The sequence below is a fragment of the Thunnus thynnus genome, chromosome 3, assembly GCF_963924715.1.
Source record: "Thunnus thynnus chromosome 3, fThuThy2.1, whole genome shotgun sequence".
Classification (NCBI taxonomy): domain Eukaryota; kingdom Metazoa; phylum Chordata; class Actinopteri; order Scombriformes; family Scombridae; genus Thunnus; species Thunnus thynnus.
The window spans coordinates 27,631,557-27,657,162 of NC_089519.1; the positions used below are offsets into that span (position 1 = coordinate 27,631,557).

Genomic DNA, 25,606 nt, shown 5'->3' on the forward strand with positions numbered 1-25,606 from the left:
AAACAGCTTACAGTGAGTACTAGTCTTAAATGCTCTCCTGCTAATTTTTTAAATATCTACACATGGCCTCCAAATTTGATGTTTACACTCCATTAGACAGAAAACAAGAGTCCCACAGTAGAGGCTCTGTGAGGCTGTAATGCTCATTAAACACAGGAAAACAGAGTTGCTAAATGGATTAAAAATAGACAGGCAATTTTGCTATTCTTAGATGCTACTAGCAGAGCAAAAGATTTAAATGTTGGCCTACGTATGATACCAGAGGAAAAAAAAAAAACATGTACATGAGGGTATCTCAGTCTCAGCTTGTGAGGCTCAGCTCTACATTGTCAAGGCACCTGAACATGAGGAGGATTTTAGTGGCTGCATGATTTCATGTTAAGTCAACTTGAGCGCAGAATTTGCACTTATCTCGAGGATGTATGACTTTAAATGAGTAGAGACAAGAAGAAAAAGGAGAAACTAGAGAACAAGACTGAGAGTCTCTGTGAGGCTGTATTTGAGCTAAATGTTCACATCATCATGCTAACACACTCACATGATAATGCTAGCATGTTGATGCTTAGCAGGTGTAATGTTTACCATGTTGACAGTGTTGATTTGTGTGTTAGCATGCATTTACCATCGTAATAAACACAAAATACAGCTGAGGTTGCAGGAATGTCAATGGTTTTGCAGGTATTTAGTCGTAAACAAAAGTTTTGGACAATGATACATTTTGACCAGATGATGGTGCTAGATGAAAACTCAGGAGATCAAAGTTATTATAATGTATCCTCTCAGGACCAAGAATGTGTGAACCAACTTTCAAAGGAATCCATCCAGTAGTTGTCCAGATATTTCATTAAAGAAGTATAAAGTCAACCTGCTGGTGCCGCTATAGAAACATCAAGGAATCACCATTCACAGAGTCATTAGAGTACATTGTGAATGTCGACATTCACAATGTACTCACATGTACCACATATCACAGCATAAGTGGAAACTTTGACCTGCTGGTGGCACTAGAGATAAATTCAGAGAATCACTAAAGTCATTAAAATAAATCCTCTACGGATCCCATCTGGTATAAATTTCATGGTAATCCATCAAATAGTTGTCAAGATTTTTCAGTCTGACCCACAAATGTCAACCTCATGGTGACACTAGAGGAAACATCAGGAGTTCACCAAAGTCAGTGAACGTCATCCTCTGGGGACCATGAATGTCTGTACAAAATTTCATAGAAATCCATCCAATAGTTGTCCAGATATTTAAGTGGCGCAACAGATTGACTGTCAGATCAAAATAGCATGGCTAAAAATAGGAAAGAGGAACAGAGTTCTTGGTGAGTTTAGAGATGCTGTTATTTATCACGTTAACATGCTCACAGTTAGCTTGTAATATTATTTAGAATATTTGCTTATTAGAATGCGAACATTATCAAATTTTACTTTTATCATGTACTTTTATCATATCAACTTGCTAACATTCAGCATGTTAACACACCATACTGAGGTCTAGCATGTTAGCATGTTATGTTACCATTAATCTCAAAGTACAACTGATTTTGATGGAAATTTGGTCATTGGTTATAGAGATTAGGACCTTAGGACGGGTGAAAAATGAAAAGAAAACTTGAATAAATTAGTGGAGAAACATGACAAAAAGGATTCGTCCATACAGGGCATGAGGGGTCACTGAATGGTTTAATGACCAACATGATAGAAAGCACACCCCACCACTCTCATTTAAACACCAAATGAGGGAATCTTTTGTAATAATGGTGTTCATCCCTCCAGTTACAGACACTTGGAAAATCTATTTCAAGGAGCACTGAGGCTGTTCTGGAGACTTGTGGTGGACCAACACCTTATTAAGACACTATGATGTTGGGGTTTTTTTTTAATTTGTCACCCAACTGTATGTTGTCATGGACTAAATGGAAATTGTGGCCTGTTGGTGGCACAAGATGAAAAGTCAGGGGATCCCCAAAGTCAATTGGATTGATCCTCAGGGCACAATCATTTCCCTGCACCAAATTGTTGAGATATTTCACCCTGGATGTTGGACTGCCAAACTAACAGACCAGCACACAGACCGTTTCACCGTTAGTGTGGCTAAAAACTGAGATGAGTTTTTCACTCAGAGTAGGGAAACACCGTGCAATACCCAATCAACACCCACAGCAGACAGACTGCTCGCAGCCATCATAATGACTCTAACAGCAGCAGCATACATCAAACATTTAGTGTACCTCAACAACAGAGTTTAAGAATCTAGGACACATTGAACCACACAAAGGCTCACACAGACCTCTTGAACTAATATCTTATTCTCCCCGGGAAGAGAAGCGATGGGCATTGTTGTAAGCCTCTTTGTATGTGTGTGTTTGCGTGTGTGTTGGTAGTAATCAGTTGTTGTAGGTTCTCCCTGGCTGTGTATGTCCACTCCCATTCCCATTTGTTTTCCCTCTCCTTCCAGCTCGTCTCATCCTTCTCACACTTACTGTCTCGTGTAACTCATGCAAGACTCTTTCTGCTCCACAGAATCATTTCATGCATTTTTTACTCCAGCTCTGTCAGTGTGGTGTGTTCAAATGCTGGTTTACATTAGTCACTGAAATGCACACACACACACACACACACACAAAAATACATTCCCTCTGTTATCAGTTGAGGATGAGTATCTAGGCCAAACATTATTATCAGTGAGTGGTAGGCGCCCCATGGGTGTGTTTCCATGATGACCGTTACATAACATAATATATGGGGAAGTGTTTTATTCCATGCCATTGTCAGCAATACGCACACACACACTGTGGGAATTCGATTACAGATCAATAATCTTGATCGGTCGTTGAAATTGCCATGACAACCACCTGAGGGCACATCCTGATACAGAGCATGAACACACACACACACACACATACTGTACATGTACACACGTGTGCAGGAACACAGGAGCAGTGTGACACTGAGCCTGCCTATTTTACTTGACCTGGTTACAGTAGTAGTGCATGAAGAGGTGACGGAGTGTGAGCACACACGCACACGCACGCACACACACACACACACACACACACATACACACACACCGTGGTCAGAGGTGTCAGTGTCAACGTCTTAAAGCATCAGTTTTCAGAGTAGGGCGACAAAGAAGACAACAGTAATTATGTGTCTCTGTTGACAGTAAATTTGTTTCTTCTGCCCTTCAGTCTTTGCCTTAATGTTTACTTACACTGTTGTAGGCATTTATGGAAACTCGTTAGATTAAAGCCTGCAAGTCACATTATTTGTATATACACTACGTATCAATAAAATACTCATAATTGAGGATGATATGGAATAAGAGAGCAATAAATTTGCAAGACCTAGAAATAAATTAAGTACTTTTTTAAAGTAGCTCATTAGAGAAGATGTTAAAGAGTGGTACAAAAGTGTTTCATAGTAACAAATTACAGGTTACATACAAGAGACCAACATGAAGTGTAGGTAAAACAGGGAGACAATACTGATATACTTTTATGTATGAGGGACTCAAAAAGTAGTTATAGTATAAATAAATTAGAAAAATTACAGTATAATCATTAGTTTGACTATATTCATGGTGTGATATAGTAAATGGGTGAAAACTACATGATACTTGGGCTAGAAAAATCTGCAAGAAGCATATTCTAAGAAACATTCATGAAATAGGTATTTTTTTAGCCACGTTAGTGTCACTTTTGTCCAGACTGAAATATCCCAACAACTAAGGGACTGCCATGAAATTCATGGCCCCCAGAGGGTGAATCCTATTAGTGATGTCTTAACTTTTCCTCTAGCGCCATCATCAGGTCAAAATCTTAATTTGTCCATATCAGGTTTCTGACCAAATATCCATGGTAAACACTGTACCCGCTGCTAATCACCAGCATGTTAGCTTTGTCATTGTGAACATATTAAAAGGCAAATATTAGCATAAAGTGCTGACGTGCCTTAGTACAGCCTCACTGAGCCACTTCCATGGCTGTAGACTCATAATATTGTTATACAGGGAATACCATTTAAGTTTTTGACTATATTTCATTGATACATTCCTGTGATGTATGTGTTAAATCCTGTTCTGCAAACCAAATTTCCTTCAGGATAATACCTTATAGACCCATATTTATATTCTATACTGTACTATGATACTGTTAGTCCAGGAGAAAAGAGTCCTTGTTGAATTGTTGAATTCTTGTTGCTCAGTTGCCAGTTTATTAGGTCCACCTAGCATAGACTAAAGTGGTCTAATGCAACAACCCTGCTAAAATCCTACCTGAATTAAGGTTTTAATGTTCATAGATAGGTGTTGATGGTCATTTTGGAGACTGTAGTTTTGTGGTGCTGCACAACTGTATAGTAAACTGTCTCACTCATGAAAACAGGGTGCATGTCTTGTTGCCCAGTAACAATATCACCCTGCCTTGTTATTACTGAATCAGTACTCTGTAATTTAAAAAAATATTTGTAACCCTCTTATTCCCTGACCTCCTGTCCTCTCCTACATGTGTCCTCACACCTTGTAAGTGTTTTATTGATTCTCTGTATGCACAAAATATTTACACTGTAATTTGTGGTCTGTAATCTAAAGTATAGCTGCAACTAATGATTATTTTCATTATCGTTTAATCTGTCCTTCATCCTGACAGTCAACAACTCGAAGATATTCAGAGTACTGTCATAGAGGAGTAAAGAAACCAGAAAATATTCACATCTAAGAAGCTTGAATCAGAGAATTTGGATTTTCTGCTTCATCACTTGATTATCAAAATAGTTGGTGATTGATTTGATTGTTGTCAACTAATTGATTAATCAACTAATCATTGCAGCTCTAATTGAAAATACTGCAAATATGTGAAATATGACATTTTAAAAAAGCAGTTGCTTTCAGAATCACAAATCAAAGATGTAAGCAACTTTTTCAGCAGCATAATAAACATCTCAACCTCAGATGTTTTGCTGTATTTTAGACAAACAACTGAAGAGATTCACATGCAGCAACATTACTGACTTCTCTTTATTAGTTCTAGGAGTCAGACAATACATCCTCTTTCTCTCACCTTTTATCCTGCTCCGTGTATGTGAGCACAAATGCACACTGGTCCATACAAATGTGAAATCATGCGCACAAAGCCAGCTTCTCCCTTAGACATTACATTTATGACGAGAGGCATAAGAGAGAGTTAGGTTGCAAGCCAGTCAGAGGAGAGAAGCCGGAGAAGCATCTTTTCTGACAATCGGCAGAAATGAAGTTGCTTAGCAACCTTTGGCCTTGATGACAGGAAATGATGTCATGCTTGTAAGACAAAACACAAGCAGACACACAAATGCTCAAGCAGATAACAGGTGCACACATGCGCGCACACGTGTGGACCCGCAGACACACACACACACACACACACACACACATTCAGAGTAAACCTTGCAGGATGGCAGATGAGAGGAATAATGAGTTGTGATGATAATCTGGGGTTAAAACAATATATTAATCTTCTCTAATGGTCTCACTGATCTCTGAGTCCATTAAGGATGACCTTATATATATATGTGCATGCACGTGGACGCACACACACACACACACACACACACACACACACACACACACACAATGTATGGACTAAGCTGTCAAGCTGTGAGTGTGCTTTTATGTACTGCTGTACTGTTATACATCTGCTGCTCTCTTGTTTCTCAGTGTTCCCTCAACCCGTCTGTGAACCCATCTCCTGCCTTCAGTCTGTTTTCTGTGTGATCCACCAGTCACGCCATCGCACTGACAAGGTACACACACTTACCACACACACACACACACACACGCACACACACACACACTAACACAATGAAGCTTATTACTGTGTACTCTGGGAGAGAGAGAGAGAGGTAGTGACATGTGGGGTTATATTTTAGAGATGAGGCATATGAGAGAATTTTTTTTATTGTTAATCGGCTTCCCCCTCACGTTATAAGTTGTAGGAGTTACAGCTCCACACAGTGTTCACTTTGTCTCACTGCACTCGTCTCCCTCTGGGACGTTTTATTTTAATTATTCATGTTTGTAAAGGAATGAGCTGCCAAAGACTCTGGAACTCACCATTGTGTCTGAAGAACTGCTTTCGAGGACGTACTCCATCCTCTCTGAAAAATCTAGTTATTTCCAAATATATCTGACACTCAATGTGCTGCAGTACATCTTATTTTATCACCCGTACTGTATGTGTGGTATGTGTTGTTTGTCTTCCTGTAACAAATATCTGTGGTACATATTTCAGTACTAAAAACAGAAGCACATAATAAAATATTCAAAAAGGTCTAGTCATCATGTCCATGTTGCTGTCGTTGCATGGAAGATCATCATTCACATTAAAAGCAAGTTAATACAGAATAACACATAAAAATCAGTTTTATTGATACATTTTTTTGTATTAGCTTTAAAGTAGGTTTTTATAATCTTGGCTGAAATAATTTTGATTATAATGTTAATGCTTGTAAGTTGATATTACTTAAATACCATCGATATTAATATAATTTTGGTTGAAAGGTCATCAGCCTACCGCTCTACTCAGCTATAATGAACAAAAATCTACTTTCATCTCAAAATGAAGATGTAGATCATTAAAAGAGGATAAATTATCATGCAAAAGAGGAAGGAGGGGAAAAAAAGGAAAAAAGCTGCAACTATAGTAAATTTTAATTACACAGTGTTAGATGGTGGGATCACAGAGGAACAGAATGAGCCCTGGAAAGCACAGGAAACTAATGTGTGGTCATGTCATTTTTTATTTATACAGCCCAATATCACACAAATCACACACACCACAAATTTACCAAAGGGGGCTTTACAGTCTTAAAGCATACGACATCCTCTATCCTAAGAGCCTGGATCTATGTAAGTAAAAACTCAGGAAGAGCAACAGAGGAGGACGGATTCCTCTTCCAGGACAGACAGATGTTGAGGGTACAGATAGACCAAGATAGCAAACTTACAGTATGGAAAAAGTACAATTAAAATTATAGATTGATATATATATATAGCTACAAAGAATGTGATCCACACACAACTGACAGCAATTCTGAAAGTGATTCAAGTCTCCACTAGAAACATGACTATTTTAATTTGAAGAATATAAAACTGCAATAAACACAAGGAACATGAATACAGAGTAGTCAGCTGTCTCTGGATGAGCACTCAAAATCATTTTATGGTGTTTGTTTTACACTTTCAGATAAGATCAATGAGGGCACTCGTAAAAAAATACGCTGAAATCAAGAGAGTGCATCAAGAATAAAACATTATCGCTTATATATTTAAGCATATTCTCTTTCCTAGTAATACTATTGTAACCTTAGTTACTGTACAAATTACTTTGTGGTTTATTTATAACGAGCTTACTCATTTATGTTGTTTAATAAATCTGTATTAGACTGTGGTAAAATACTATTATATAGTATTTTAGCAGAAATTATTCCACTATATTATTTTGGACTGTTGCAGTTATCTTTAATACTCCAGATATTTTAAGTTAATGTCATTATCACTGACAGCACTATAACTACTGTATTATATTATATAACACGAGCTGCTGATGCCCACTGATGAGATGTGAACAGTGACAGGTTGGAGTCGTGTCGAGAGGCTGATGCGATGTTTAAAAACAGGGTTTTACAGTGTGTTGACATCAACAAAAGATTACTGGAAGATAAACCGTTTGCTTTTTATGACCAATCCAGAGCAAAGGTAGTACACATCAAGAATTCAGGGTTACACTGTATTTACATTTTTATTTTAACAAATTTTTAAAAATATTTCTTTCTATATCAGTGTGATCATTTTCACTGTTCCTCATGGCCTCATGTTTGGGCTTCATATGAATCACTTATACTTTCTGGTCTGTATAAAATGTTGTAATTATAAAAACCTGAAATACTTCAACGTTGCACTTAAATGTCCAAATGTTTCCACTTTGCCAATTTAGCACAACACAGTACATTTAACCTTCATATGTGTAGTGATTATACACTAGTAACTCAGTGATTGATAAAATACAACTCAGACATTTTCATGAGGTCAAAACATTTTAATTAAAAAAAAAAGGAACAACTCATTTGTAAGAACACCAGTCCTCCCATTTGTCTCATTTCTGTCACATTTCACTTTCACTCCGACACACACACACACACACACACACACATTCACTCACACACACACACAACGTGATAGACAACCACTGCACCTTGGGAACAAAAACATGCAGACTGATTTGTCATTATTAATAAACACATCCTAGATAATACAATCCAGTGTAGCATGAATGCATAAACGTCTGCTTTAACGTCAAAGACCATTACTGTTAATTTTGCAAGTTTTAGCCGATTAATCACAAATAAATTACTGCTGATAATCTCCAAATAATTCCATAATATTTCAGGAAAGTACAAGATTTCCATCATGTTAAACTTGAAAAATGGACTTGCGGTGACTCAACCTCTGTGTAGATAGGTCATCCCATCTGAGAGCATTTGTCACCTTCATTTAAAAGTCACATGACGTTTTTCCCAGTGTCTATGTTTGCTTAAATGTTTTCCAAACAAGCTGAGTTTTTAAGTCTTTACATGAAATAGTAACACAACTTAAACCAAAAACTTAAAAAATAATAACTGTACTGACATATCCTGAAACCAATATCTGCCTGAAGATGAGATTATCAAGGTGGAAAATGGTTAGCAGTAATGGAAAGTACACACAATCTGTAGTTAATGTGCTAAAACATGCAAAACCGCTCGTAAGATCCTTCAAAAAGAGCTTACAATGGCCCTCACAGCAATGAAGGTTATTCCGTATTTAAGCCTTGAACAGCACACAGGGATGTGAGCAAAACAAACTGAGGAAAAATTATGTGGAGGAACAGTTCATCTCTATTTACAATGAATCAGAGGCAAAGAAACAGTAATTTCTCCTCTACAAAGAAGCAATCACATCCCTGAGTACAGTGTTTGTTATTCCTATCCGTTTAGATTCACTGCTGTGTGATCAGTTATTATCATCAAGTCCTTTCTGGCTGATGACAACAGTGCAGTACAACAGCACTCTTTCTGTTTTTCTGACCCAGAGTCACCGAAGACGTTCATAAGAACATTAAAGAGACCTCAGCAGCGCTCATAATGCTGCGATTCAGGCACAACAAAAGTACCGTGTAGGTTTGGAAAGCTGCAGTAACAGTAAGTGTTAGAATAACAGCCAGACAGACGGCCCTCCACCAGTGTCCTGCAAGGTCATAGACAGCTAAAGACCTATTCTGTCTATTCCCTGGCACAGAGAGGGGCTTGCAAATGTTAGCAGATTTATCATTTTCTCCTTATTAATACACAAGGTTACAGATTTCAGCCAGCAGGCTTAGTTTAGCCCCTGTTAGCAAGGTGCGCCCTCCTCTGCTTTCTCTTCCTTTTCCTCTCCATCTTTGTCTTTGTTCTTTTTGTGTTTCTTCTTCTTGTGTTTGTGCTTGTGCTCCTTGGGTTCTCCCTCTTTCTCCTGGCTGTTGTGCTTCTTGTGCTTTTTGTGTTTTTTGTGTTTCTTGTGTTTCTTCTTCTTCTTGTCCGCTGTGGTGGTGGAGGTGGTTGCCGAGTCGCTGTGGTTGCTAGGGGAGGGGCTGTGGGATTGTTGGCCGATGGACGGGCTGGGGCTGCCGCTCCTCCCTCTCTCCGTGTCCGAGCCTTCTCCTTCGCTGTAGTCCGGGACGAAGGCGGCCTCGTCGGTCTCACGACCCAGGTCAGAGCACAAACGCTGTCTCCTGGGCTCTGGGCCACGGCTCTCCTCTCGTCCTCCTCCTCCGCCGCCTCTGCCTTCTGCTGCTCTCTCCTCCTTCCCAGGCATTCCTCTTCCCTCCTCTCGTCCTCCTCCCCCTCTTCCTTCCTCTCTTCCTCCAGCTCTCCCTTCTTCTCGGACGCCTCTCCCCTCGTCCCTCACGATTTTAGTTTTGGTTGGTTTGTCAGAATTTGCCTGCGCTGCCCTGCCACCTTTACCTTCCTCCCTTGGCGCTCTCCCTTTCTTCTCCTCCCTCACTACTCCTCTCCTCTCCTCCCTTGCAGCATCCCGGCCCTCGCTCCTGACAGGTTTAGGTGCTTCAGTCTGCCCCTCTCTGCCTCGGCCCCTCTGTGGCAACGGTGAGGGCTCCTTAGGTGCGCTTAGTCCGTTTTCCTGCCCCTCTTCATCGTCTTCTCTCTCCCACTTGGAGCGAGGGGGAGCTTGAATGAGCGGCTCCTCCCTGGCAGGGCTGGGTGCTGGGCTGATGCTGGGGCTGCGGCTGCGGCCACGGCTGTTCACAGGGCTAGGCAGAGGCTGCTCTGTAGGTTTGGAGGATGCACTCCTCTGGTCTTTTTCCGAGTCTTGTTTTGTCTCTTGACTTGACCTACTGTTTAGAAAAAACAAACAAACAAAAAATACATATTGAAAATTATTTATGAAAAAGCCTGATCATGTCCAATCAATCTTCCTAATACAATATAAGACCTGTGCTTGGTTACAGATACCAAAAACATTCTCGTATTAGACTTAGTCAGCCCAAAAAGTGTTTTGTCAGCCCAGTTGAACCTAAAGGAGTTTCTAATGGCTTGTGAAACACATTTTGCTGCCACAGAGGAAATCAATTTCTGATGAGTTAAAAAGAGTCGAAAAGCATCTCCTTTGTTGCAGAAACGGATCAGAGAGCTCAAAAAGACTTTCAGAAAAACTGAAAAATGCTTATTGTCGGGGGAAATCCTTCCAACGGCTTCAAAAGAGCCTGACTGGAGAGTATATGACTGATGACAGATTAATGGAATGAGCTGTAACTAAAAATCATACATGATCAAGTGAGACGAATGTAAGATTCATGCATTTGAAGTATTTTATGTTTCACTTTTACAAGAGAAAAGGCTGCAAGGTGAAGACTTCTTTTCTCCTTCGACTGAGTGCGGCTGTATACTCCATCAGACATGCTTATCGAACGGTGGAAAAGCCAATTAAACCCCCTCCTTTGGCTTTGCACAGCCATTTCTGTAACTTTCCGAAACAGACAAGCCAACATTTACACCCACTTCACTATACTAAAACACACTAATGGTATTTTAGTATAGTACAGAATATCTATTTAGGCCAATTATGTATTATCCTGAAGGACATCTGGTGTGCAGCCAGGGATTTAACAAATACATCACAGGAACGTATCAGTGACAACAAACAACACAGTCAGAAACATAAAAGCAACACACAATATAACAATAATAAGAGTCTACAGCGATTAAAGTGGCTCTGTGATGCTGTATTTAGGCACATCAGTGCTTTGAGCTAAATACGAACATCAGCATGCTAATATGACCAATGAGCAATGACCAGGCCATGTTTACTGTGTACACCTTAGTTTAGCATGTTAGCATGCTAATAACAGCTAATTCACAGTAAACAAACCACAGCTGAGGCTGATGGGAATGTCAACAGTTTTTCAAGTATTTAGTCATAAACCAACATATTGGACAAATTGAATTTGATGATGGTGCTAGATGAAAAATCAAGGCATCACCAAAGTTAATAAGAATCATCCTGAAGGGTACATGAATGTTTGAACCAAATTTAATTGCAATCAATTTAATAGTTGTTGAGGCATTTCACTCAATAATACATATGTCAACCTCATGGTGACTCTAGAGGAAACGCAAAGGAACCACTAAAGTCATCAAGATACATTTGTAACCATGAATGTCTGTTTCTAAAAAAACATGACAATCAGTCAAATAGGTGTTGATATATTTCAGTCTGGACTAAAGTGGTGCACCGACCAACCAACTGATCCATGCCTCCGACACATTAGGAATATAAAATAAAATCCTTGCTCTACAAAATGAACTCACCTGCTGGAGCTCCCACTGTGGCTTGTCAGAGCCTTTCGACTGATCCTGGGTTTGCTCTTCACAGAAGACACCTCAGCATCTTTCACTGCTGAAAAGGAGGGGGAAGGAGAAGAGAAACTCAGGTTTAATCTATGCCTAATTACACCGCACAAGACAAAATCAAAGTTATCATCTCTTCACATGGGTGCACACAGTCAGTGATTCAAATTACCTTCTCTGTGAGCAGCAGCTGGTTTCTCTCCTGAGGGGACACTCCTCTCTGTTCTGTCCTTGGACACACTCCTGGGAAATAAAGAGAAAATAATTACATGCTTTAACAACTGTATTTACAGATAAAAGCACTATATCATGCTTTCTTTTGATCATACTATGCATAACAAGCAGCGAGTAAATAAATTTAACAGACCTGTCAGATTTAGCGGCTCTTTCTGACCCCTCTCCTCTCTTAGAGGATACGCTTGGTTTCTCCTCAGGGTCTACTACTTTCTTGGTGCTGGCTGATTTTTCTGCGATGGTCAGTTTATCCAGAGAGACCGACCTCCCGCCTCCACTTCTACCACTGGAGTTCTTTCGTTCCGTCCTCCCTGACCTCTCTCCTTCGGCATCTCTCTCCACTGTAACTGATGCCTTCTGTGAGCCTGACGCTGAGGCTCTGTCCCTCTCTCTTTCAGACCCCAGACCTCTATCTCTGTCTCTGTCTCGGTCCCTTTCCCTTTCCCTGTCAAGTCCTGAAGGTCTCTCCCGCTCTCTGTCCAGTCCCGAGCTTCTGTCCGACACTCTGTCCGAGCCCAGCAGTCTCTCCCCAGCGCTCCCTGGTCTCTCTCTGGAGACTCCTCTCTCACCAGAGGTTGACCTCTCTTTTCTTCCAGCACCTTCTGCTGCGCTGCTCGGTCGGTCTCCTTCTGGGATGTTGGCGGCAGTTGATCGGTCTGAGGTAGAGCTCGTCTTCTCGGGGCCTGAGGATGATCTGTCTGAGGGTGCCGTCTCTGTGCTGCCTTTTCTCCCCAGCTCTCTGTTCAACTTGATCCTCCTCTGAGTCTGACTCAGTGGCTTCACCTGGATGTGGACAAAGGATATGCGAAACATTAAAAAAGGGTTGAATCACAAAGATTAGTCGATTAACCGATTAGCAAATGTATTTATTTAGATTCAAAAAAAAAATATTGGCAGGTTCCAGCTATTCAAAGATAAGAATTTGTTGCTTCACTCTCTGCTTTTATATGATTGAAACTTGAATATCATTGGGTTAGGATTAAGACAAAGATTGGTTTTGAACTGTAAAGATATCAAAATGGCATGAAAAAAAAATGTAAAAAAATAATCGCATCACAAATTTTCTGGTATGAATCGATACACCATGTCACATGACCCACCTGAAGGTCCATGAGAGGCCTGATGGATCCTCTATCTGTGTCTCCCCGGCCCATCTCACGGCTCCCCGGTAAGGGAAGAAGACCGGGCCTGTCAGAGGGGTGTGGGAGTCTCTGGAGCGGAGGCTGATGAGAGATGTGTGAGTGCGAGAGGACGTCACCTCCACCCCCCGGCCCGTCTATTCTCCTCAGCTTTCCAGGTGGAGGCCCGAGTAAGGAGCGACTCTCTTCTCCCATCCTTCTCCGACTGTCTCCTGGGGAGGGAGGGAGGTGGAGGAGTGGGTGATGGGGGAGGGGAAGGAGACCACCGCTCTGAGGAAGATCTCTTCTCCCTCGTATGTCGTGGCTGGATCGAGGGCCGTCGTGGAGAGAGGGATGAGGTAGAGGTAGGTTCTGGGAGGACAGTGGAGGGGTCTTAGGCCGGGCGGGTCTCGCTGCGGAGCTTTTACTCTTTTCCTTTTTAGGGGTAGTTGAGTTGGGGGCATCTTCTGGTTTGGCTTTGGTGGTCTTTAATGGTTTTGCGACAGAGGAGGACGAGGATGAGGAGTCTTTCTTTTTGGTCACCACTCCTTCTCCTGTCTTCTTCTTCACCTTGTCACTCTTGACCTTCACACCCTCTGTTTTTACTTTAGCTTTTACCTTCTGACCCTTGTCCTTCTTGGTCTTGTCAGACTGAGTCTTCGATGTTGACTTGGCAGGTGGTTTAACAGGTGCAGCAGTGCTTTTAGAGGCTGGAGCCTTAGTGGTTGCAGTGCCAACTGGAGGCTTTGAGGAGATGGGAGGCGTTTTAGTAAGTGAAGGGATTTCGTCCATTGGTTCGTCTCTGACGGGTGTAGCATCGCCTCTGTCCACTGACTGGTGTGATGGCTCAGGCTCTTCCCCGGTCTTCTTCTTTTTCACTTTCTTTGTCTTTAGGACTTTAGTGCTGGACTTGGTTCCTGATGAGGACGATGATGGAGGATGGTGAGGTGGAGCGCCTCTCTCTTCTCTCCCTCTCCTCCCTCGCCCCTGGGGGGAGTAATCTCTGGATAAGGGGGACATTCTGTCTCTCTCCCTGTCTCTGCTGCCACGACCTCTGTGATGCAGCGGCGGATGTTGGTTGTCGTAGTCTTTGTAGTACTTGTTGTACCAGTCTCTGTACTCCTTCTCCCACTGTCGATAGCTATCTCTATCCCAGCGCTCATGGCCTCCAGGGCTCGGACCCTTTAGTTCATATGGTACTACGTCTCGAGGAGGTGGCTTTCGTCCACTGGGGCTGCGGCTCCGGTAGCCGCCTGGGGAGCGAGACCGTGACCTAGACCTGTAGGGTCCTGCTGCTTCCGCTCCCTCCCAGCCTCCTCCCCGGAAGGACGGAGGAGACCGTGGTGAGCCAGAGCGCCGATAACCGTAAGACCTGGAACGTGAGCGGGACCTCGTTCGTGAGCGTCCATAACTGCGTCCATTGCGTCGAGAATAAGGAGAACGGGGATAAGACCGGCCATGAGAGCGTGAACGGGATCGGCTGGGGGAATAAGAGTAAGACCGGGATCTTGATCTGGATCTAGATCTTGATCTGGATCTAGATCGAGTGTAAGGAGAGCGGCTGAACGGAGAGCGGCTGTATGACCGGGACCTAGAGATGGAAATGGTTGAGAAGACACGGGAAGAAAGAAGGCAGATTATGTAAAAAAAAACTGCAAATGGCATGAAGGATTATGTGTTTGTAATCCATGTAAAAACTAAAACCCTTTAAATGACGTTACCTGGAATAAGACGGTCTTCGCCTCTTTGGTGCATTTCTGTACTTCATAAGCTCTTTGTGGAAGTCTTTAGTAAATTCATCCAGTTTAGATGTAACTCTGCGTATAAAAAGATAAAAAACAATGAAACCTTTAAACTAATCCAGTGTCAAACTTCAATAGTTTTGATGTTAAGTATATTCTATCTGTATAAATGCCACATAATCAGTCAGTAGCTGTTTGAAGACCCGAAATGGAAAAGAAATGACTCACTTGTCCTGACGGTGGTGCCGCTGCCTGTAGAAATCTTCTTTTGAGAGAGGGGGCTGAGTGAGGGAGGGTGGAAGAGGGAGGAGAGGGGGCTGTGCACCAGGGGCAACCCAGGGAGGGTTGAGTCCCGGTGGTCCAGGGGCATAGACAGGCTGGGGCTGGTAACTGATAGGAGGAGGGACAAGGCCGGGGCCAGTGGCGTACGGAGGGGGGTAGGGCTGTGGTGGCGGCGGGTACATGGACGGTGCTGGATAGACTGGAGGAGCAGCTACAGGAGGCGGAGCTGTCTGGAGGTGAGCGGAGGGGTGCTCTCCTCTACTTCTGTAGGGCCTGACACACGGAGTAACAAAGAGAGCGATAAAAAGATTTGTGAGATTGATTCATTAAGAGTTCGTATTGTAATATATCAGACAATCCCATAGATAGGTCTCACCTGTCCCAGTGTCTGCTGCCGCCTCCTCTGTGAGAGTGGTGAGGCCGTGACTGGTGACCTAATAGACCACAGACAGCTGGTTAGTTACTGAATGCATTTCCGTCAAGCTCTCTTAATCTCCTGAAATGGCTTGAAGTTAACCTCTTACCTGATGGATGAGGTGGCCTTGGAGGTGGCGGGTGGCCAATAACAGTTAAATGGTAGCCCTGAGGGAGAAATCACAGTGAGAAAAATGTAAGAGTTACAGTTTCTCTTGATCAGGGATGGCGAGTATGGGCTGAGGATAACACATCTAACAGTGCAGGGGAAAATTGTGTCTGCCATTTTATAATTGCCAACATGCATTATTTAACCTGGCTCTAACCTATAATCCCAAATTGGATTAAACACGGGTCTGCACCTGCACAGCTTTGGTATACAAGGCCTAACCAACATTACTGATAACTACATGATTACTGAAGTGAACATTTAGATTCATTAATACTCAAAATAGTAGGTATGGGTGGAAACGAGAAGCTCTTTCAGTTCAACAGTCTTAATCAGGTCAAGTTGTTGCATTTGATTGGCATAAATTGACTAATGAAATAAATTACAGCGTTATCAAGTTGAATCTCTTGTCGTAGCAACCGCTGTTACAAGTGAGAAACAACAATCTTGATAAAGTGCAAGTAGAGCAAGATCAAAGTTTGGAGCAACTGCTGAAATGATATCAAGCCAGTGCAACATTATTCAGGGTCATCAAGGCGAACTCACCTGGGATCCACTTTCAGATGGTCCACGATCAGACGGACCAGATGAGTCTGGTTTCACAGTAGGCTCCGGGTCGGTCTCACTAACACACAAACAAACAGACACATATTGTTACCAGTAAAAATTCCTCTTGACTGGGAGATTCTATTCATTTTCAACCAAACATCTGTTCTGGAGTGTGTGGATTTATTTTGGTGTATATTGTAAAGTACATGGATGGAAATTTGCACCGGCCAAATGTCAGTGAATTTGCTCAACCTACCAGCCACGTTGGCTGACGTGCTGTAAGATTACGAGTCGACAGTGAGTCTCTGCTGCAGTTCATATCATTTAGTTTTAGCTTGTGTGTGACTGTGATGTTACTGTCTGTGCTGCTGTGTGCGCCACGTGAACCATCGTTTGGCTATGTGCTGCACATGTGTGTACATTTGACCAGCTAAAAATCTGATATATGACACTGACCAGAGCCAGTACATCTCTACATCTTCTAACTTCCAACACTGGTAAATACTCACCCTGGAGGAGGTGGTTCACCCTGGCTGGTCGAGTGCATAGGAGAATGGTGGTCGACGACGGGTGCGGGAGCTGGTGAAGCATCTCGCTCTTCAACAGTAGCAGCATGCGGAGGAGTAGGAGCAGCAGTGGTAGCAGTAGGTGGTGCAGGGGTCGGGGCCTGTACTTGAGGAGCGGTGGTGGGTACGCTTGTAGAAGGAGGGTGAGAGATATTAGCCATCAGCGGGTCCTGCTGTCTGGAGTGCAGAGGCCTGACCAACAGAGGGCGCGGTGGAGGCGGGGCTGTATGTTGGACCTGCTTCCTCACATGTTTGGTGTATCCCGTCTCGTTCTTAAAATTGTTCACAGCCTGCATGATGACAAATGACAAATCATTTAAAATAACATAATAAACCTCTTGTGAATTGCTGTCTTTATCTAATCTCATGTATAAAGAACCAAACAATGAAAAACATCAAAGTGTAAGAATTTGAGTGGGTTACCTGTCGAAGGAACTTATTGGCTATGAGATTATCAGGTGAAACATCCGACTGTTTGCATGTATAGCAGACGTGCTCCTCTGAGTCCAGCAAGGCCGTCCTGATACCTGAAAACAAATAAGTCCTTAAATTAGCTGAATGCTCACACTGAAAACTTGTTCATCTTTATACTATTAATATTGTGATAACGTGAAAAAAACCTCCCATCACCCTGCCTCATCTACATCTTCCAAACTTTACATGTTGGAAGTGAAATCTTTCTGACACACTGGAATGTAAGCGCATATATTTTTTCCAATAAACAAAAAATGAGTTTTCTACTTCAAATACAGCATTGCTTGGGGGCAGGGTACTGCTCTAATTAGGCCACATTTGTATAAATCTGCATTTGTATCATGTCCAGTGGTTTCCTGAATGACAAAATGGAGCTCAGAATGATACATATGGGTGGCAGGAAAATGTATTTGTTATCCGTTTTATGGCGACCAAGACACCTGATTTTTTTTATCATTATCACACTATATGATTATAACAACTCACAATCATCGCAGTAACTGTTTCCACAGCAGGGTATAACTACAGCGTCGGTCATCAGGTCATTGCAGATGGGACACAGGAGTTCATCAGGGATCGGGTCTGAATCATCCTCAGAGGACGACTGGTCATGAGGAACAAACGGAGGGCGCTCCTTCTTTCCTTGTGCGTACGCCTCCCTGTATTAACACAGATTTGTTTATTTTTTTGTTAATTCTAGAGGACTGTTTGTACCAAAACCAAAAAGAAACAGCAGTTATCTTGAGTGTGTTTGTGAATAGCTAACATTGAGGAGGACACAGATACAAACAGGGCTACGACAAATATGACACTACTGACAAGTACACTAAACAGAGTGTATTTGTGGATGTCCTTGATGACACGTACGCATCTATAGCAGGTATAGCATATTCTCCGGTGCTGGTTAACATGGCTCCCTTAGTGCCAGGCTCTGCTTTCACCATGAAGCTCTGAGGGATCCCTTTACTAGTCCTTACTGACTTGGGACCCTCCACACTCTTATCCTGGACCTAAGCAGAATAAAACAGAGTCATTATAATTATCATTCAAAAAGCACACATCATCATTACTTACACTGCAATGCAGTTAAAATTAACACCACAGGCTACGAAAATCAAGTGATACATAATAATTACCATCAGCATGGGACATTGCCGAATGTAGTGACCAGCTTTTCCACAGCGATAGCAGGTGTAGTGAGCAGGAGGAGGTCCAACTGCCTTTTTGGAGTAACTATGAAGAAAAGCTCAGTTTTTAAAACTACCTACAGCTGGAGAGTAATAATGTTTAGTTCACAGATATTTGTGTGTGTGTACTAACTGTATCGGGTCATATTCATGGTTCGACTGAGTCATCATGGCTTTAATCTTGTCTTCCTCTGATGCATTTGCGTCAACCAGGTTAGCAGTCTAAAGCACATAACGGAGAGATAAAAAGAGGGATATTAACCTCACAAGAAGAAGAAAAGGAAAGTGTTTATATGTTCAACTTGAGAAATACTATCTGGAAGTGTTAACCAGCATGTTCAGCAACAGTACCTTGGTCAGTTGGGCGAGTGACATAGAAGGAGAAGAATCAGTCTGCAGGAGAATCAGAGTACAGATATTAAAAGTTTTAACATGATATCTTATAGACATACAGTGGAAGATAAGAGCCCAGATAGTTCCCCACCACATCTGTGTCCAGTGCCTTAAGAGTCTCCATCTAATCCTTCGCACCAAAAATTAAGTTCTCAAAGCGCACGAAATAACGCAGGTACACGGGAGTGAGCATTTAAGCCGAGACATGGATCACTAGGCTTGTGTGTGACGTTCATTCCTCTTCTGACAGCGGTGTGTCATAATCTTGAAAAAGTTAACGGACGTGAAAACCTCCTCTAGGGTTCTGTCTTTTCAGAGCTGTTTACATGGAAGAGATCTAAACTGTTTGCAGAGTAAATAGATTAAGAAATTACCCAAACATTGGAATGTAATTACACAAAAGCTGATGTTTAAAAGAAAGGAATAACAATTTCATGTCCAAGGGTTAAAAAAAAATCTATCTGTCCTCAAGGTATTGTCTATTCCCTTGCCAGATGATATAAAAGTAGTACAGCTAGTACACAACATGCAACTTTTGTGCATTTAGTTGAACTCATCCTGAAGAAATTTACAGTATAGACACATTTATGATTGTCACTGTATGAAAATCCTAGAGGAAGTCAACACTGCTGAACATATAGTTGCAATTACTATCAATAATTAAAGCTGATGTTTACTCCGACAACTCTTCCATATAAACAAGTTTTGTATTCTACACTTTTAAGTTCTATCTGTAACGTCCAAGAGCGTCTGCTCAAACACCTTCCTTGCTATTTGGGTCTGAATTTACACCACTGGGACATCCCTCTATGGAAATCCTACATCTTCTCCTGCTATTAAAAGGGAGAGGGGCCAATTTTCTCAAAGGAATACTTGACATTTAATTTTAGCATGCAGTTTCCCCTTCACCAGGCCACACTGATTGAAGTTTCTGCACCGACCTGTCAAAAGAAGTTGTCATGAGTGCTAGAAACTCTCATCAAAACCAGGCTACTAGTTGTAAACTAATGAGCTAGCTAGGAGTGGTGCCAATAAAAAATGCAAACACTGTAAAGTGTCAAACATGTAGGGCTGATACAACACAATGAAATGCCTAATGAAGAAAAAAAAAAAGAAAGAAACTAACAAGAGTTGTCAAGAGTTCTTTCAAATTTTTCCCTAAAAACAGCCCCTACACCACTACAGGGTGAAAGCAAGTGGTGGGATGTCTCTAATGCAGGTCAGGAGTCAATGAACTATGAATAAAATCTCATGCACAGACAAAAAAAAGTAGTTTTATAAGAGCAAAAAGGCTGTTCTGCCTGATTCTTGTGAAAAACTACATAAAATAAACAAGCGGGGCAGGGTGGGTTGTCCATCGTGATACGCAGGAAAGACTGGTTATTGCAGAATGCTGCGGAGGGAACACACAGGGATCTGGTGCAAGCGGTTCTGACACTGAACCACTGAACAACTTTATTGACAGGTTCTGCAGCTTACAGCTTACAGGACACACTACACCAGTATTACTTCTCACTGCAGCAACCATGGAAGGCCTCCAGAGATTGACAAGATATTTACTGATAATGTGTCATTGTACTTTGTGATCATGTCACAGCATTATACGTCAGCGGCCAAGTCTAGCTTCTTACTGACCCCCAAACCACAGTTTTAACAATACACTTTGAGCTGGTACCCTCTTCTTTTTAAAAACAGACACTTAGGACTCATTTAACTCAGCAGGATGAAATCTGTGAGCCTTCAAAGACTAAGGGTTATGTGCAGTCCATACTCAATGCAGAATTGACATCTTCATCAACATCTTCAAGATTAAAATTGTACAGGACAAAACAATTGACATTGGCAAATGTTACTGAACAACAGATTTGAGTATATTAAAGTTTGGCAGGGTAAGATTTAAAAATAAAAATCACTGACGAGCCTATTCCATTCACACAACTTTAGTCTGGTAATTGTAATCAAAGTTAATTACAATCAATCCCAGCCATACTTTACTTCATTGGGTTCTTAAACCATATAAAATATTTTCACAGAAAATAAAATGACAATGAATTATCAATACAAAAATAGCATATTTTCCTTTTACAACCCTTTTAAAAAATACATTTGCCTGACCTGAAGCAGGCTACAAAACCCATTTCATTATGAAATACAGTCATAACAGTTTAAATGATTTCTCAACCAGTTATAAAGTGGCAACAGTTCAACATTTGGTCAGTTCAGAGCATTAAAAAACAATGATGGCTAGTCTGTTGTTTCTCTTATCAACCTCATCTCACTCAGCCACAATTAAAACATTTAAATGAGCTAATATTAATAATGTATTAAAAACAGAAAACCAGGGTTTTGAAGAGAAACAACAAACTGCTTTAAACTGTGGTGACTCCAGGAAACCCTCTCAAAAAAGACATCAAATAACACAAATGTAGCCAACACACAGTGAACAGAAGATACACACGACTCGATCATTGTTGACAGAATGTTCTCGAGAAAGGTGACTAAAGCCAGAAAGAGGGGGAGAGAGAGAGAGGTGAGAGGAGGAGGAGAGAGTGTTGATTTTGGGTTTGTTTTACATACGGGTCTAGAAGATCCCACCACAGCTGTGTCAGAACGATCTCTGCAGAAACAAACACAGGACAGAAAGGAATTATCAGTTACTGATCGAACTCGACAGCCAAATTAACTCAATGTAGGATCAATTTTTCACCTATAGTTGTTTATAGAAAAATATCTGATCTATATTTAAAAGAAAACTAGAAGAGATCTGGTGTAAACCTATTCATGGCTTTAACTGGTAAGTTATTGTGCTGTTCACTCATGTTTCCAGTAATAAATTTTAAAATAATACATACACAATGAACGTCCTGCCAGCAGGTTTTACTCCACCAATCGGAGTGCGGCGGACGATCACGGACGAGTGTTTCGGGATGTGGGCTTCATCATCTGTGTATTCTATAAAACAGGAGACAAAGATCATTAGAAAACATAAAACATGACGCCTAAACAATACAACCAAAATTCAATCAACAAAAGAGGTAACATTTATGGGTCAAGATAACAAAACAGAGGTGTAAAGTATATCAGATGTGTGTTAAAAGTATCAAAAAGTCTAAAAATGCAAAAGTTACTCCCACATGAAGATGTAACATCTTTTTTGTTAAGTAAGAATAGAAACATAATTCTCATAATTTATAACCACACCTGTAAAAAAATCATAAATAAAAATATAGAGATGAAACAATTAGTCATTGAAGTAATTTTTAAGAAAGATTTCAAACATGATTTGGATAATTTTGAGACATTTTGCTGCTTTTCTTCATCTTTAACTGTAGTTATTTGAATATATCCGAGTGTTGGTAAGGCAAAAATACCCAAACAAACAAAAAACCTTAAGGCGTCAACAAGTGCTCTGGGAAATTTTAATGGGCATTCATCTCCATTTTAATGACCAAACTATTAACTGATCTATGTACAATTTTTTATAAATGGAAAAAAAGTCTAACTATGTAGTTGTGATAGGAAGTCATAGGTAGATAGATAGGGAAAATATGACTTAGGAAATGTTTTGATGTTACTTTCTTCAACTGTATCACCATTTCCTTTATTTGTGTGGTAGTGACTGTGATATAATACAAACATAGTTGTCTTGAAGCTGCTTAATCACATTTCCTACTCATTTTTGCTACAAACTTTTAGAGCTGCAAAAATTAGGTGACTGAGAGAAAATTAATCTTCAACAATTTTGATCATCAAATACTCTTTTGTCATACTTCAAGCAAATATACCAAACACCTGATGTTTCAAACTTCTCAAATGTGAGCAGTTGTTGCTTTTCTTGGTCTTAACTTGTTGTAATCTAGATATATTTTTTGTTTTGGACTGTCGATCAGACAAATCAAGATTTTTCAAGATGTCACTTTGGGCTCTGTGAAATTGTGATGAGCAAGAAATGTCTTATCTCACTTGATAAAAAGAGAGTAATGAAGAAAACCACCGTTAGTTGCAGCTCTACAAACCTTACTGTTGAGACAACTGAACCTGTCCTATCACTGTAACTATTAAAAGAAAAATAATGTATGACATGTTAGTCACATATAAATGAGAGTGAGTCATGTGTCAGATGATAACTTACCTTCTCGAGTCTGCGCATTGGTGATCTGCAGGTCGCAGTCTGTGGCCTTGAGGCGCTCCCGGCCCATAATCTGCCTTTTAAGCTCACTGAGGGTGATATGCAGCCCATCGAAAGTTACTGTGTTGTAGTCCAGTTTGGAAGAAAACTTATAGTGAACACACGACATTTTTACAGGTCTAAGCACTTAAGTCAATCAAGCACAAGAAGGAAAAAAAACACAGGCCTGGTATGATAACAAAATAAAACAGCGTCAACACTGAACACAGGAGGCTAAATCTGGTGACTTTAATGAGTAAACCCTCTTTATATTTCGTTGAAAACACTGTGGACAAAGAAAGGACTAAGATAGGGAAGGGTTCAGCTCGCAGATGACGACAGAGTCCTTGTTTTTGCCAAAGAAAAATATCGAGGTGAGAGGCCAGAGCGCCATTGATCGGCGCTGTGTGCCTCGTCAGTTCTTTAAAGTCCAATAAATCACAACAGGATGCCACCAAATCCAAGACAGTCCATGCAGCACCGTGTAAATCTGTCACATGGATGTAAATGAGGACAGGTCCGTCGTAAATTGTCCTTGGCGGAAAGCCCGGGCGGCCGCGCTGCAAGCCGCTAATGTCGCTAGCAGCGGGCCTGGGATTTCCTGAACATCAGTCCTAGGCAATGTTTTGCTTTTTTTGTTGTTTGGGGGGGTAGAGTTCGTATTCTTCAAGACAAGACAAACAAAATCGAGCTCCACAAAAGAGTCCACAAAACTGCGTGAAAGCTTCCGCACCGAGTCCACCAGTTTCCTCTTTATCGTTGTTTAAGACCTCAAAGGAGATGATTGTGAAACCGCAATCTACCGTTTAACCGTTGAATTAGCTCGTTAGCTAATGCCAAGGCTAACATGCAAGCACCTCGAGATTAGCTAACGTCGCCTCGCCGCAGTTTAACGGAAACAAGAGCTAACAGCTAACGGGGATGCTAACCGTTGCTATGCTAACAATGTTGTTCAACGTAGCTGTCGAATAATCTAACTAAATCCACCAGTTACGCAGACAGGGCGTAGAGTTTCCTCTTCCGTCCACGGTTATTTTCCATCATGCGAAGAAAAGTTGTGTTATCCGGGTGTATTTTTCACAATTTAATTTAATCCATAAAATCCAGAATCGCAGGTCGAAGCTTCTTCTCTCCTCGCTGTTTCATCAAAATGGCGCTTGACGGAACCGGAAGTATCCAGGGTTCTTCCAAAGAGTACAAGAAGCAAGAGAATTACGTTCAATACAAAGAAGGGATTTTTTATTATGGGATTAAGTTTGTGCCACAAGCATAAATAGCATCAAAAATAAATAAATAAATTGAATGTTGAATACAAATAAATTGAAAGCGAACAATTTACCTTAAAGGAAAACTTACAACAAAACTTTTGTGGTCACTTTTTTCAGTTCCAGTTCAGAATTTTTCAGTTTCAGGTCTGATCACAGACTGTATATAAAGATATATATAGTCTATGGTTCTGACACAAAGGGCATGTTGGTACGTGTTACAGGGCTGCGTCCCCATTAATCAGTTAAGTTTGAAGGGGCAGGTCAATGGTAAGTTTGTACTACTTGTTGCACTTCTAGACCATTGAAACTGAAAAATTCTGACCTGAAACTGAAAAGTTTAACAGCGAAACTGAAAAATTAAGCAGCAAAAAGAGACAACAAAAGAGAAATCCTGATCAGTGAAAGAAAAGTGGAAAATATTGTAATCAAATTTTTACTCTTGTATAGCTTTATCAAAACTATCTTTCACTTTCAGATTTTGTTCATACTTGTTTGGCATTGGAAACATATGTTTAATTGCCAAAGCAAGTGTGAAATAAAACAAAAAATGTACATACTATAAGTAAAGAGCAACCAGAATAAAGAAATGTGTAAACAAAATGTGTCACATTGCAAGATTGTAGTCAAATATACAAATAAGAAATAAGTATATACATTCCTTTTATATCTTTCTTAAGATCTTTGTGTTGTGTGTGAATACATTGAGAGCCACTAAACAGGAGTCAAATTACTTGTATGCGTAAACATACTTGGCCAATAAAGATGATTCTGATTTTAAGTAACAAGTAAATATAACTTAAAATAAAATAGAAAAATGTAGAAATTGTAGTTCAAAAACAATAAATACAAATAAGTGGGGACTGTATAAGCACTGCAACATTTTTTTTGAGAAATGTATTTAAAGATATCTACATTCAGTCTTGTTATAATGATTATTTACCTTATTTGTCTCCTGGTTCCTGACCTCTACCCAGGTCGCCAGTGCCCACATTTGCTATTCAAATGGTATGTGTTGAAATTAAACCAAAACTTAAACCTTGAATGTGACCCTCCCTATATAAATACTGTAGACAGGGTCACACATTTTGTTAGTTGTGAGAGCAGAAACTAGTGCCCAGGAC

General features: G+C 40.8%; 1 protein-coding gene across 2 annotated transcripts; it reads right to left on the reverse strand.

Annotated features, from left to right (window-relative positions):
• Positions 1-8,056: 8,056 nt before the first annotated feature.
• On the reverse strand, positions 8,057-24,389 carry LOC137179985 (E3 ubiquitin-protein ligase RBBP6-like). 2 transcript variants are annotated; one of them, XM_067585121.1, is made up of 20 exons: positions 23,182-24,389; positions 21,902-22,001; positions 21,627-21,666; positions 19,008-19,049; positions 18,790-18,878; positions 18,606-18,702; positions 18,337-18,479; positions 17,956-18,128; positions 17,419-17,522; positions 16,939-17,285; positions 16,427-16,505; positions 15,822-15,879; positions 15,674-15,731; positions 15,244-15,570; positions 14,995-15,090; positions 13,256-14,864; positions 12,289-12,938; positions 12,094-12,164; positions 11,883-11,967; positions 8,057-10,408 (listed from the first exon to the last, which is right to left on the reverse strand). In XM_067585121.1, the coding sequence occupies exons 1-20, from the start codon at positions 23,345-23,347 to the stop codon at positions 9,409-9,411; spliced, it is 5,334 nt and encodes a 1,777-aa protein (XP_067441222.1). In that variant the 5' UTR covers positions 23,348-24,389; the 3' UTR covers positions 8,057-9,408. The 2 variants fall into 2 exon arrangements, with proteins under 2 accessions (XP_067441222.1, XP_067441221.1); XM_067585120.1 differs by having other exon boundaries at positions 11,883-11,970.
• Positions 24,390-25,606: the final 1,217 nt, after the last annotated feature.

Bases quoted from the DNA above. Each gene is read 5' to 3' on its own strand.
- LOC137179985 (XM_067585120.1), bottom strand. From the start codon at position 23,347: ATGTCGTGTGTTCACTATAAGTTTTCTTCCAAACTGGACTACAACACA. The intron at 15,880-16,426 runs GTGAGTTCGCCT...TTTCTCCCTCAG, and splicing joins CATCTGAAAGTGGATCCCAG to GGCTACCATTTAACTGTTAT. The intron at 12,939-13,255 runs GTGGGTCATGTG...GTCCACATCCAG, and splicing joins GGCCTCTCATGGACCTTCAG to GTGAAGCCACTGAGTCAGAC.